This window comes from Protopterus annectens, chromosome 14.part0 (genome assembly GCF_019279795.1).
Source record: "Protopterus annectens isolate FY-2018-M chromosome 14.part0, PAN1.0, whole genome shotgun sequence".
NCBI classification, from domain to species: Eukaryota; Metazoa; Chordata; order Ceratodontiformes; family Protopteridae; genus Protopterus; species Protopterus annectens.
Genome location: NC_056748.1, coordinates 399,251,723 through 399,266,010, shown reverse-complemented (window position 1 = coordinate 399,266,010; position 14,288 = coordinate 399,251,723). Strand labels below are relative to the sequence as shown.

General features: G+C 39.2%; 1 protein-coding gene across 7 annotated transcripts in view; it reads left to right on the top strand.

Annotated features, from left to right (window-relative positions):
• The window catches only part of PTPRE (protein tyrosine phosphatase receptor type E), a 2,530,882-nt gene that overhangs the window by 2,247,092 nt on the left and 269,502 nt on the right, over positions 1-14,288 (top strand). For all 7 annotated transcript variants that reach the window (XM_044056172.1, XM_044056175.1, XM_044056171.1 and 4 more), the window contains one exon: positions 6,670-6,819. In XM_044056172.1, the coding sequence (XP_043912107.1) occupies positions 6,670-6,819 (150 nt within the window). The remainder of the gene's footprint in view (positions 1-6,669; positions 6,820-14,288) is intronic.

The following is a 14,288-nucleotide window of genomic DNA, read 5'->3' as shown; positions in this document are numbered from 1 at the left end:
GCATCCTAATAGGACCTGCACATGTCGGCGAATGTCTAGGATTCTGTCTAATGGAAGCTTCGCTGACATGTCCTTTATATTTAAGTTTGCGCCTATAAAGGTAATAGATTGACAAGGTGACAAAGCAGACTTTTCGAAATTTATTGTGATGCCTAATTTGGAACAAGTTTGGATGGTGTGGTCTCTGGCTCACAGCAGATGATGTCTGGTGGTAGCAGTAAGGAGCCAGTCATCTAGATATGGAAACACCTGGAATCCTTGCCATCTCAGTTGAGCGGTAACTACTGCCAAACATTTGATGAACACCCTAGGGGCTGTGGTGAGACCAAAGAGCAGAGCTCTGAATTGATAATGACTGGCTCCCAGCTGGAAGCAGAGGAATCTTCTGGATTGTCTGTCCATTTTGATATGGTAGTACGCATCCTGAAGATCTATGGAGCACATCCAATTGTCCTGACCCAGAAAGGGTAAAATGGACTGCAGCGTAACAATCTGGAACTTTGTTCTTTGAACAGACCTGTTCAGTCTGCTGAGATCCAGAATGGGTCTCCAGTCCCCTGTCTTTTTTGGTACCAAAAAGAGCCTTGAGTAAATTTCGGATCCTTGCTGGTCTGCTGGGACTGGCTGGATGGCTCTTTTTCTTAGCAGTTTTGATATTTCCTGAACTGCTTGATCCCTTAGATTGGTTGGAACATCTGGAAGGGATTTGTTGGGAATGTAAGGGGTGCAAAAAAAAGGGAATTTTGTAGCCTCCGGATATGATAGACAGTACCCATTTGTCTTGTGTTATACTTTGCCAGGCTTTTGGGTACAGCGACAATCTTCCCCCGACTGCCTCCGAAGGTGGACAGCCGGGCAGCACCTCAGGGATGCTGGAAGGGCTTGTCAGAGAAAGCTTCTTTGTTGCCCTGATTTTGTGGACCCCCTCTGCCCCGAGGGCAGCGTCTGTTGTTGTTCCCTCCTCTGCCCCTAGAGGGAAACTCACCACGTGTGTCAGGCATGGCTCCCTGGGTTTTCCAGAACCACATCTTCCCACTCTTCTGACCTTTGGGATACGGTATAGAAGGAGTGGAAAAACGGACTCCCACAGCAGAGAGAGTCTTGCCTTCCTGCTCACACCTGGTAAGGTTATCCTTCACCTGTGGTCCAAAAAGAGCAGAACTGTCAAAGGGGGTGTTGGTGAAAGATGCCCTGAAGGGTTCCGCAAAGTTACATAGCCACATCCAAGCATGCCTCCTCAAGGCCACGCCTGTACCTGCAGCCCTACTCGCACCATCAGCTGCATATGAGATGAGTCGCATGGAGGAGTTTGCTACCAAATTAAGAGTCGCCAGCTGGGAGGCAACCATAGCCTGGGCCCCCACAGCTGATGGATCTTGAAGGGCATCTCCTAGCTCTTTAAGGAGATCCCTTTGAAGGCGGGTAAAGTGGCACAAGTAGTTCAGCGATCTCATGGAAAAAGTCGCTGATGAAAACATCCGCTTCCCGTATCTGTCCATCATCCTAGATTCCTTATTAGGGGGATGGACAGATGAAGAAGTTTCAGCCAACTCCTATTTTGTGGCCACTGCTACCACCATGGCATCAACGGGGACACTCTTAGTCAGAAATTGCTTGTCCTGTGGTGCAGTAATAAATTTTGTGGGTCTTCGGGGTGTTAGTTCCACTGTGTCTGGGGCTGACCATGCCTTCTGAGCCACCACCAACATCAGTGGATTGAAAGGCGGAGACACCCAGGAGGTGGAGGGTTTCGAGGGGGCTCCTCTGAATGATCAGGGGAGGCCTCGGAAGAGGAAGATACACCCAATGGGATGCCCTGGAGTGTTTGTTCCCCACGCTTGGAGTCTGGAGGAGGGGCAGAGGCAGACGCAGGCACCATGGGGGGAGGAGCCGATGAGGTTGATCGGGGGGCTGACTCAGAGGTCAGCACACTCCTCATGACCTCAAAGGCACCCCTTCCCGAAAAGACCAGTGTCCTCCCCGGCACCAAGAGAGACGGCTCCGAGGCCGATGTAGGAGCTGAACTCACCTGCGCCGAAGCTCCAAGAGAGACAACGGGGTCGGACAAGGGTCCGATGCCACTCGCCCCCTCGGAACTGATGAGGGAGTCCTGGTGCCCAGATCGCTCCAAGGACGGCACCATAGAAGCGATCGGAGCCGACGATGGAACCGAAAGGGTAGGTATCAGCACCGATGGTTCCATGATCCAAACCCCAACAAGTTCCGGCTCTGAACTCAAGGGGTGAGTCGAAGGAAGAACTACTGCAGAGGCAGGTGGAACCAAACCCTGATGAGGGGGCTGGATAAAATTTTAGTCAGGGCCTGCAATTTTAGAAGCCTGCTCACCACTCTCTCCAAATCATGATCAGATAGTCTAGAAGACCGAGAAGAGTGGGATCGGTGACTTCGCTCCGACTGCAATAGAGGCGACCCCGGAGCCGAGTGTATCAACACTAGGGATGGAGATCTAGAGCGTTTTCGGCTCCCTGATGGTTCCGACACCAGAATCGGGGACGACTGGGAGACAGGTACTTCGGTTCCAGCCAGAACCGAAGTTGAAGCAGACGCCACACCCGACGATGGCTCCGAACTGGGAGCCAACAGCTTTGTTGGCTTGGAGGGTTTAACTGGCTGAGCCTTAGCCAGTGACCCTTCAGGTTTGAGCAAATCCCTAAGGATTAGTTTGTTCCTATGCTCCTGCAGGACTCTTGGGCTAAAGGCGTGACACACCGAACAAGAGTCCTGCAGGTGTAGGACACTCAAACAGTAGACACAAGAAGTGTGACCATCTGTCAGTGAAATCTTCTGACAACATGAGTCACACTTCTTGAATCCAGATACTTTTGTATCTTTAGACATTCCTGTAAAAAGGAAAAAATTAAATACAGAGAAAAAAACAACAGAAGGGAAGTAGGTAACTGGTAAAAACACACACACTCAACACAAGTTACCACACCCTAACAGCACACAAACCTATTATCTACAAAAAGGTAATAAACCTATTGAACTACAACAATTTTGTAATAAACAAACTAGCTATATAAAATAACAAGGATTAGCCTCTAACTAAAAACGGCTACCTTGAAGAAGACAAAAAAGGGAAAAAGGGGGGGGGGACTCTCTAACAAAAAACGAGTTTCCAAGGAAGGAGACTAAATACCAATAGGTAACTATAACTATAAAAACTACAATAACTATTGAAAACACTAACTACACTACAAATTTTTTTATATTTATACTACAAGAAATAGAAAAATATGACCTGAGCCAGCAAAAGTAACCTTGCAGCAGAATCGGCAAATGAGATCTGGGTATCTAGCGCCAAGCATCATGGGATATAGGGGGGCCTTGAGCCAGTAGTCAGCTGTCGAGCTTTTGAAGATGGCCAAGTCGGAGCTGAGGATCGGCTCTGAACCCAACCAACTAGCAAGAATGAAGGTGAGATAGACAACCTAACATCTTATTTTTCACAAAAACAGCTGTAGATGCTTGGAACAGCATTCCATAAACATTGGAGTGTAAAAAGATGAAGAACTCCAGGTGATATTGTGACAATTTGGGAGAGATGGGTGAAGGCTGCCAGCCTAGTCAAATAGAATTTGGTATATAATTCTGGCATTTGTAAATAAATGTAAAATACAGGCATGTTTTCTTGAGTGTAAAAGAACACTGTGAAATGTGGAACTGCAAAATACAACATTGCACTCTATTGACCCAGCGAAGCATGTTGTGACCCTTTCATGTTAGAATTCGGCTCCAGTGCGTCTGGATGAAGGTTTCATGCCCATTGTTTTAAGGCTAAAGTTTATGACCAGAATTTAGATGTGGAATGTGCTTTATTGCTCTGGTTTCTGTTAGAATATACATGTGAAATGTCTTCTATTGTTGAAAGTTTCTGAGCAGGTGTTGGATTGCTAAATAATGCAGTTTGTGGCCTGAGAACTCAGACCAGGTGTTAAGATGATGCAATATGAATACTGGGAAAACCTAAGTGTCAAAAATGATGTAATTTGGGAGGGCTTTAGAGACATGTTTGTTAGTAATGTTTAAATACTGTTCCTCACAAGAGACTAAAAGCATTTTGATCTTGGATATCTAACTCAACACTCTGCCTATGCTCACATGTAAGTTTTAGCACTGTGATTTCTTGTAGGAATAGTTAAAGCTAGTAAGATTAATTAGGTATTTTTCTTTTAAATCAGACCTGTCCTACTGTATTATTTTAAGTTTCTGTGTGATCTCTGAACTCTTAGATATCTCTGTGGTATAGTAATTTTGTCTTGTGTTTTTATTATGTATTATTAAATATTTTTAAACCTTCTACCTGTGGCTGGTTTGTGTAGAGATAAGCTCTAGAGTACATTGCATATTTATAGAGGTTATTGTAATAGGCCACTCTAAAGTAAGCCTTGACTGTTAGTCATACTACCATTGGATTATAATATTGCACAGTAATAATTGGACACCCTTTTAAGGGCCTTTTAGTAGCTGATATTATTAGCTGGGTGGTGGCAGTAGTTACTACCGTATAGTCTGGGTAAAGGGGCACAGCTGAAGAATCTGTGTCAGCCTTTCCCAGGAGTGTCTGTGAAGTTGTATAAATACTTATCTCAAAGTGTGTGTATGTTGTGTCAGCTACTTGGCAGGGACATGAAGCACTGGTTGGACAGCAAGTGTACTGGAGAGTCTAGCTTGCCCAGCTAGGCTGAGACCTGGACCCTATAGCTGTGCCAGTGGGGAGTCTTATTGGGGACCTGGTGAGCAAAGGAGCAACCAGCCCCAGACTGACTGTGATCTGTATGCGCACTTAAGGGAAATTGTACTTTACTGTGTGTATTAGTTATCCTTTCCTCTCTTCTATGAGTCTACCTCCCTGGTGTTAGTGGTGAGGATTGAGGCTCCTTGATTGCTGGACCAGGGCATGGTCATCACAGATATAATTTAGCTAGAAAGCTGCTACTAGATGAGATAGAAGTGAGAAAATAAATTGTCAGTGCTGAATCCTGATTTACGCTTGTAATGGACTGGACACAGAGAAGTGTAGGCATCTTAGGTAAATTTAATTCTGAGAGGGTAATAGTTTACTCAGCTCAAAGGCTATATGAGTTTTGGTTAAGTGTGAGAACAGTGGAAATGATGTGTCTGAAAATGATTTAGCTATACCATATCAAGCTGAAAGGTATGAAAATGTCAACAGCAAAAGCAGCTGTGTTGAAATCAAAACTGTTTTCTGCAAAACGGAAAGAAAAAACAATGGCCTGGATTCAGAAATCCATTCAGTTGTTTGCAAAACTTTGTTGGTCAGATTCGCTGAATGCAATACAGGTTTCTGATTCAGAGACCAGTTTAGTGCCACTGTGGTAAGAAGGGTAATTTCTCTAGCTCTACACTGGTTTTGTTTTGAAGTCAACATGTAAATGTGACAGTCCAGGAGTACAACTAATGCTTACTAGCTATGTCCACTTCCTTACAACTTTTCTCTAGGATTGACATACTCTGGTGGAACAATTCAAATACTAGCTCTATTGCTCTGTTTGGAATGCAGAGTAAAAAAAAGTGTACATTATCTTATGATAGAGTGCACCCATTCATTCCTGTCTCAGGAAAGGGATGTTAGCCCCATAGGAGGTAAGTGCTGAGATGCCATGTTGGGGGGGGGGGTTCTCCGGGTGCAGGTTGTGTGGGTGTGGGCACACATGCATGTATGTATGTGACCATACAAGTGTGATTTGAGATGCTAATGAGCTGTTGCTCCACGTGGCTTTATCATGTCTCAGAACTGCAGTATATCACCGTCAAGCTATTGGGGTTCTGCAGCTTTGCCCACATACAGCTGGTAATGATGAATTTTTGAGTACTAGGCAATGTTTTTTGGGTGTAAAACTTCTCCACACACATTGCTACAAAGAAGGTCACTGTACTTTTGGGTAAACAGACTTGTCATCTTAACTGAAGCTGTTTCTTTAATGAAATGGTGTTGACAAACATCTTACTGCTCAGGAGCCATTTACTAAGCCTGTGTTGTAACCTGGTTAATTAATGTAAGCTTCAGTAAGTACTGTCTCCTTGTTACTGCAGTGTTAATCTGGTACCTGCATAGCAGTATATATCCTGCAGAATTAATTTCTGCATTGTCAATACACATTGTGTACAGGATCAAGCACAAAAAAGGTAACTGAAAATTACACACTACTTGATTTGGGCAAACTTTTACTCATCACAATGTTTACAACATGTCTTTTTGTGGTACATGCCTCATCATTAGTCATCTCTGCCTTTCCCTTTATCTCTTTTTCTTACCCACCGTATTGCTACAATTCATAAATAGTGCAGTCAACTTTTCGCACTTGTCAAATTGTTTGCTTTTGGAGGGAGGGGGGTCATGATCCTGAAACAAAATGGAAACAAACATCTTGCAAGGTGACTCTATAATGGCCTGACATTGTACACTATGCCAGCTGTGAAATGCCAGGTTGCTAAAAATCAGAACAAAGTGCATCATTGTTATGGCACTTTAGCAATACAAAAGCAGTTGTGCCACTAAAAGGAGTTGTTCTCCGTTCCCTGATCCACACATGCATGCATACGCTTTGATAACTGTATAAATATGAGCCTTTTTCAGAAATTTAACCTTGCTTACATTTTGTGATTTTTAATGTTTTCTTTCAGATGCAGTACTCTTTCATCTATCAGGCCTTGCTGGAACACTATCTCTATGGTGATACTGAACTTGATGTATGTTCCCTTGAGAAGCACCTACAAAAACTACACTGTTCAACATCCTACATGGACAGAATAGGCTTAGAAGAGGAATTCAGGGTAAGGCTAGTTCATTATGCATTCTACTAAATGGTGGATTTGTACTGAAAAGGTAATCTTTCTTGTCATGATCAGTGCTCATTTTAAAAGTATGTTAATTGTATGAATGTTTAATAGTTATAGTGTTTATACCTCGTGCAGAAGTTTTCCACTGCTTCTACTTGTTTTGCCGGTTGAAAAACTAACTAATGTTTTTAATCAGTGTTATGCTGATGTACTTTAGTCAGAATTATGTTTTGTAGTTTAGCAGTTAATTGACCAATACAGCTAGCTAGAAATATTTTATGTACCAAACACATTTAACTCGTCTTTGTATTACAAATCAAGATTTCTCACACACACACACACACACACACACACATACACACACACACACACACACACACACACACACATATGCATGGGTTCATAACAGAATATTTAGATCCTTTGTGTTGGGCTACAGAATATCATCAAATAAGTATTCATAATGCAAAATATTGTAAAGTCAACGGACAAGATTCCAAAAGACTTGTTCTCGCTGTAAGCACCTTACTCCGGTATAAGTTTGCTTTATAGATATGCATTAAATCAAATTAAGTCACTCACGCTGAGAACAGGGGTGCGAATGGAGAGATAAGTCAGCAGGGGTCCGAATGGAGAGATAAGTCAGCAAGTAAAGGAGAGTGTTATTGCTGAAAATGAATTCATCCTCAAGTCTTGGTGAGTACTTTTGCGAGGTGGACCCTGTTTTTTCACAAAATCTCACTAAGGCAGTACTGATATGTAAACTGTATTTATATAGCATATATTATGGACAGAAGTTTGTTAAAAATTCAAATAGAGAGCTGGGCTGCACAAGACCCAGGATAAAAAAGTGCCCAATCCTGGTAGGCAAACTGGTGCCAGGACTGGAAAAGATGACAGTATAGATTCCTCGAAATACAGAAACATTCCTACAATTGGCAAGTCCAAAAACAGATTAAACAAGCCAAAAAATAACGGACTCCACTGACAAAAGATCACACCCTCACTGAAGATTGTAACTTCTTTATTCCAACACACAAATGAATAAGCGCTTTCATCCACAGGATTGTGGACTTCATCAGAATAATTACTACTAATTGATTACAACTTGTATATGCATTTTTTGTTGCCAAAAATTCACTTTTAAAAAAACAGACCCTACTTTTAAAAGAGCAAACACATCAATTAAAACATATAAATATAATATTGATCTATAACCATCCACTATATATATATATATATATATATATATATATATATATATATATATATATATATATATATATTAAATACTTTGGACATAAAACATAAAAAATATAAAAATGTTTTAATATTTTGATGTATTAATACATAGTATTGTCTCAGATGAATGAATATAATACTAATGCACATACACGTATACAATAAATTCAATCACAACACACTAAGCAGAATGTAATGTACCCCACTACTTTTTAAAAAAAAATGTCCACCTATATTCGCATTTGTAAAATAGGCTTAATTGTTATATGGTCATTAAGACCAGGAGTGTTTAAAGCATCTGTTAACAACTGCCACTTATAACTCCTTATACCCCATCAAAGCCTTATTATTACCCCTTCTTGGACCCATTTTGATCTGTTCAAGAATTGCAAACTTGAACGTGTGTCCTTCCCCCTTCACCTCCATTTGCCTTTATAGAGCATTGGTCCTGCCTTTCTTTTTAATAATGCTCTGTATAGGCACATGCAGGTGAAGGGGCAAGGACACACATTCAAGTTTGCAATTCTTGAACAGATCAAAATAGGTCCAAGAGGAGGTAATAATAAGGCTTTGTTGGGGTATAAGCAGACTAAGTGGCAGTTGTTAGCAGATGCTTTAAACACTCCTGGTCTTAATGACCATGTAACAATTAAGCCTATTTTACAAATGGGAATATAGGTGGAAATTGTTTTTTTAAAAAGTAGTGGGGTACATTACATTCTGCTATGGTGTGTTGTGATTGAATTTATTGTATAAGTGTATGTGCATTAATATTATATTCATTCATCTGAGACAATGCTATGTATTAATACATCAAAATATTAAAATAGTTTTATATTTTTTATGTTTTATGTCAAAGTATTTAATATATTCTTGTATATATATATACATATATATATATATATATATATATATATATATGGGTTCACTACATATGACCGAAAGCTCAATTGACCGAAGCCCATTTGACTGAGACCATAATACCGAAACTTCATTTTACCGAAAGCCCATATGACAGAAAACTCATTTGACCGAAAACCAGCACTGGCAGGTATATGCCCATTTCCCCACTGTAGCGCGACCCTGGAGTGAGAATATTAAGTTGGGGGTGGGGGGGGCACAGCCCCCCACATCGGGGGGTGTGGGGTGCATAGCCCCCCACATAATTGCAGTTTATGTACTATTAAATTCATGTGTATCCATTAAAAATCCATGAAAACTTATAACATCAGTACAAGGTTGTTGAACTTAATATTCTCACTCCAGGGTCGCGCTACAGTGGGGAAATGGGCATATACCTGCCAGTGCTTGTTTTCGGTCATATGGGCTTTCGGTAAAATGAACTTTCGGTATTATGGTCTCAGTCAAATGGGCTTCGGTCATACGAACTTTCGGTCATATGTAGTGGACCCATATATATAAATATATATATATATATATATATATATATATATATATATAGTGGATGTTTATAGATTAATATTATATTTATATGTTTTAATTGATGTGTTTGCTCTTTTAAAAGTAGGGTCTGTTTTTTTAACAGTGAATTTTTGGTGCCAAAAAATGCATATATAAGTTGTAATAAATTACTGGTAATTATTCTGATGAAGTCCACAATCCTGTGGATGAAAGCGCTCAATCGTTTCTGTGTTGGAATAAAGAAGTTACAATCTTCTGTGAGGGTACGATCTTTTGTCAGTGGAGTCCATTATTTTTTGGTGTGTTTTATCTGTTTTTGGACTTATTTGTTGTATTCACGCCAATAGTGATTATTTCGTTATTCCTACAATTGGGCCAGCCAGGCTCAGGGGGAGGATGGTTCCCCTGTTGTAGAAGGAACACAAAAATCGCAAAAGCTGATAGGCCAAAGCAAAGCCATAAAGACAATAAAGTGGACTATTGAGAATAGGAAATAAATTATGTATTGTTACTGTTTTGCAAAAAGCCCAGAATTTCCAAGCACGAGATATACACAATGATTAAGACAGAAATTAGAGGAAAGAAAAATAGTTCCACAGGAAAAACTATCGGAAGCTTCAAATGAAAATATGTGTTAATTAAAACAACAGATTTGTGAAAAAATATATAAATCAAGAAAGTTTGATTTGCTGGGAAAAAGAAGCATCTGAGGAAGTGCGAGAATATAAATAACAAAACCTAGAGATATTTGAAAAGTATAAAAAAGAAATACGGACATGGGAAAGAAAGAGAGATTTGATATGATGTAATATTTATGCAAAGGAGAAAGCCAAATTAATCAATATAAAGAAGGCAGCCCCAAAGATATTCAAAGAAATATACAGGCAAAGGCATCCAGATATGGAGAATTTCACAATAAAAAAAAATATCACAAAGAGGGAATGTAGAAAATAAAATTAGTAAAGTAGAAGTAAAAAAAAATAGAAGTTGAAGTTATGGAGTACTTGCAAAGTGAAGGATTTGGTATAGAAGGTCTAAGACAGGTTACATCACAGGGTGATAGAGTGAGTCCGGAGAAGCATGAAGATCAGGAGACATCTGAAGAAGAAAAAGGGACATGGGAAAGAAAAAGAGATTTAATATGGTGTAATATTTATGCAAAGAGAAAGCAAAACTAACCAATAGAAAAAGAGCAGCTCCAAAGATATTTGAAGAGAAATACACGCAAAGGAATCCAGACATGGAAAACTTTACAATACAAAAAATAAGTAGACAAAGAGGAAAAGTAGAAAAGGAGATCAGTAATGGAGAAGTTAAAGACATAGAAATTGAGGTTATGGAGTACCTGCGAAGAGAAAGGTTCAGTGTAGAAAATCTAATTCAGAAAGCACTACAACAGGATGCAGCAATCAATATTGAAAGTAAGAGGAAACCAGTGGAACAGGCAGCAATTGATCAGCTGCCATATGAAGATATTTTGAAGCCTTCTACAGGAAGTCAGTATAAATGTTCACTTGAAGCTAGACAGCAAGGGAAGGAACAGGAAACTATGGAAACTCTGATGCAGTCAATGTTGAGGAGTGATAGGCCATTGAGTTCCCATATGACAGAGCAACGGATGGCACAGGATGAAATTGAAGAGAATGTGCCACAGGAAGATGCTATAGAACTTTCTATAGAATGCCCGCAGAAAATGGAAAACAAGGGATGTGCCCTCAGTTTGGAAGAAAATGAGCTAAGAGAAGAGGTGCTTGATTTAATATAAATAAATAAACATATTAAGATCAATGAAAGAAATAGACTGCAGAAGGTCAATAAAACCCCAAAAAGTCAGAAGTCTGATAAAACAAATGAACACAGTAGTTAGGACTGTCCATAGAGATCCATGTGATATAACAGAAGTAAACAGGATATATTACTGTGCAGCTAAATTAATAACTGATAAAGTTCTGCCACAAGAACACAGGGTAGTGAGATAACAAAGGGGTGAAATCGAATACCATCATGGAAGTATTGAATAGAGAACTATAAAGCAATTAAGCAAATAAATTTCAGCACAGGTGGAAGAACTTACAAGTTACACAGATAAATATAAAGGAAAAGTACAAAATAAGTAATTTATTGATGACCCAAAAAGGTTTTACAGAGAACTGGAAAAAACGGTAAAAGGAATTGAAAGACTGCCAAAAAAAGAAGAAAAAGATACTTTTTGGAGAAGTACCTATGAAGATCCTGTGGAACATAACAAATATGCTAAATGGATAGAAGTAAAAGAAAGAATAAGAAGTTTAAAAGTACAGGATATGAAATGGGATGAAGTAACGGCCAGAGGGATTGAGGCAAAATTAAGAAAAGCCTCTAAATGGAAAACCTCAGGCTCAGTTGCAGTACCTAACTTTTGGTTAAAAGTATCAACATTTTTGCTGCAGATTTAGCCACAAGTAAGAACTATTTATATGTGCACCCAGAACAGACACCAACCTGGCTAACAGCAGGAAAAACAATGCTCCTACTTGAGAATGAACCTGCAAGCTACTCTAAAAATTATAGACCAATAACTTGCCTTCCAATGACATATAAACTATACACAAGAATTGATGCTGACAAGAGTTTATAGTCATTTAGAAGAAAACTCATTTATGTCAGTAGAACAAAAGGGCAATAAAAGAAAGTCGTATGAGAACAAAGGATCATTTGTTGTTAAATAAAGTCATAGTGGAGCACTGTAAAAAGGGGAAGAATCTAAGTATGGCATGGATTGACTACAAAAAAGCATCTGATAGTATCCTACATTCATGGATAAAAGAGTGCTGAAAAATGTGTAAGATACACCCTACATTGATCGACTACTTTAGAGTGACCACGAAACAGTGGCAGACTACTTTGCAATTAAGCCATGATAAACGACAAATTATTATTCAAGTGATAAAAATTCAAAGGGGGATATTCCAGGGTGAATCTCTATCACCCTTCCTATTCTGCCTTGCTGTTAATTAAGCTGTTTACTTAATAGCTTAGGCCATGCCTATAATTTGGCTCCTAGAAAACAACAAAGTGTAAAGACTCCTCGTCTTCTCTTTGTCAATGATTTAAAACTGTATAGATCATCAGATGAGGAACTGAAAGCACAACTGCAGGTGGTAAAATCTTTTTCAGATGATATAAGAATGTCATTTGGTCTTGATAAATGTGCGAAAGTAACCTTTAAAGAAGAAAAACATCAGTTTGGGACAAGAATGTGATATAAAAGAACTTGAGCAAGAGGGAGTATATAAATATCTGGGAACTGATGAAGGATCAACAATAAACATGAACAAATGTGAATATAATTTAGTAAGGAATACTTTAGAAGACTTAAATTAATCCTAAAAACAGCGTTGACATCTAGGAACAAAATCCAAGCTATAAACTAATTTTTTCTTCCTGTCCTAACTTTTGGAGTGATTGACTGGCCCGAAAATGTGTTGGCTTGATTAGATAGGAAAACAAGAAGGATGCTTCCTGCTCACCAAATGATTTATAAAAATCTGTGTATACCAAGATTATATATTCCCCATTCGAAAAGAGGGATGGGCCTCCTTGAAACTGATTACATGTGTAGATCTGCAATCATGGGACTCTACACATATCTACTGACCTCACAAACATAGTGTAAGTTTTGAATCATGAAGAGAATAGATCTAAGATGACTTCTCTGCTTAATCTAGCAGAAGCATATCGGCATCAAGAAAAAGTGGAAATTAAACCAAAAGTAGATAAAAATTAGGCATCAGGTGAATGTGCTAAAAAACAAAAAAAGAATATAAGGTGAAGGACCAGATGAGAAGGCAAGAAATGTGACAAATGCATAAATATAGTTGCAAGTGTAGAAAACTTCTGGAAGAACCTTGTGTTGATCAGGAACGAATGCAGGCATGGTTAAGGAGAGGCAAATTCAAACAAAGAATTGAAAGGTTAATACAGGTGGCCCAAGATAGTGGGCTACATACATGCTGGTTTATAAAGTCTATTGAACATGTGGGAGAAACAGACAAATGTAGGTTTTGTAAAACTGAACTGGAAACAGTCGCACACTTTGTTGCTGGTTGTGACATACTAATGGCAGAAGGACTGTATACTGAAAGGCATAATAATGTGGCAAGATTGTTGCAGTGGGGATTGTGCAAACATTATGGTACTGAAGTGGCTGAAAAACACTGGAAACATGAGCCACAAAGCATCATAGAAAATTATAAAGTTTATATCACATGGGATCACCCATTACCAACAGTTCAAAAGACAGATGCTAGAAAACCGGATATAGTGGTCCATGAAAAGAAGACAAAAGTAGCAATGATCATTGAAATCTTCACACACAATGACTGAAGTGTGTTGCGTACAGAGACACACACAAAGTCATAAAATATCAGGATCTGCAGGCAGAATCATGAGCAATGTGGAAGAAAGATACCCAGACAGTTCTGATAGTAGTAGGAGCAATGGGTCTTATAAAAAAGAATCTACAATTGTAGTTAGGTTACCAATCCATGTAACCCTGTACGATTTGCAGGAGGAGTGGAACTGGGCACATTGCGTGTGCTGTGAAGAGCACTTTTGGCTGACATCAAAGATTGAAACAATACTAATTTCATGAACTTTAATCATACTTTGACTTAGGAATAGTATCAATTCCTGTCATGGTATTAGAAACCCAAAAGATTTGGAGAAATTAAAAAAGAACAAGTCTTTTGGAATCTGGTCTAAAGTGTCATCTAGAGAAATACCATGAAAACTTGCATATCATTTTTGTTGGCACCCTC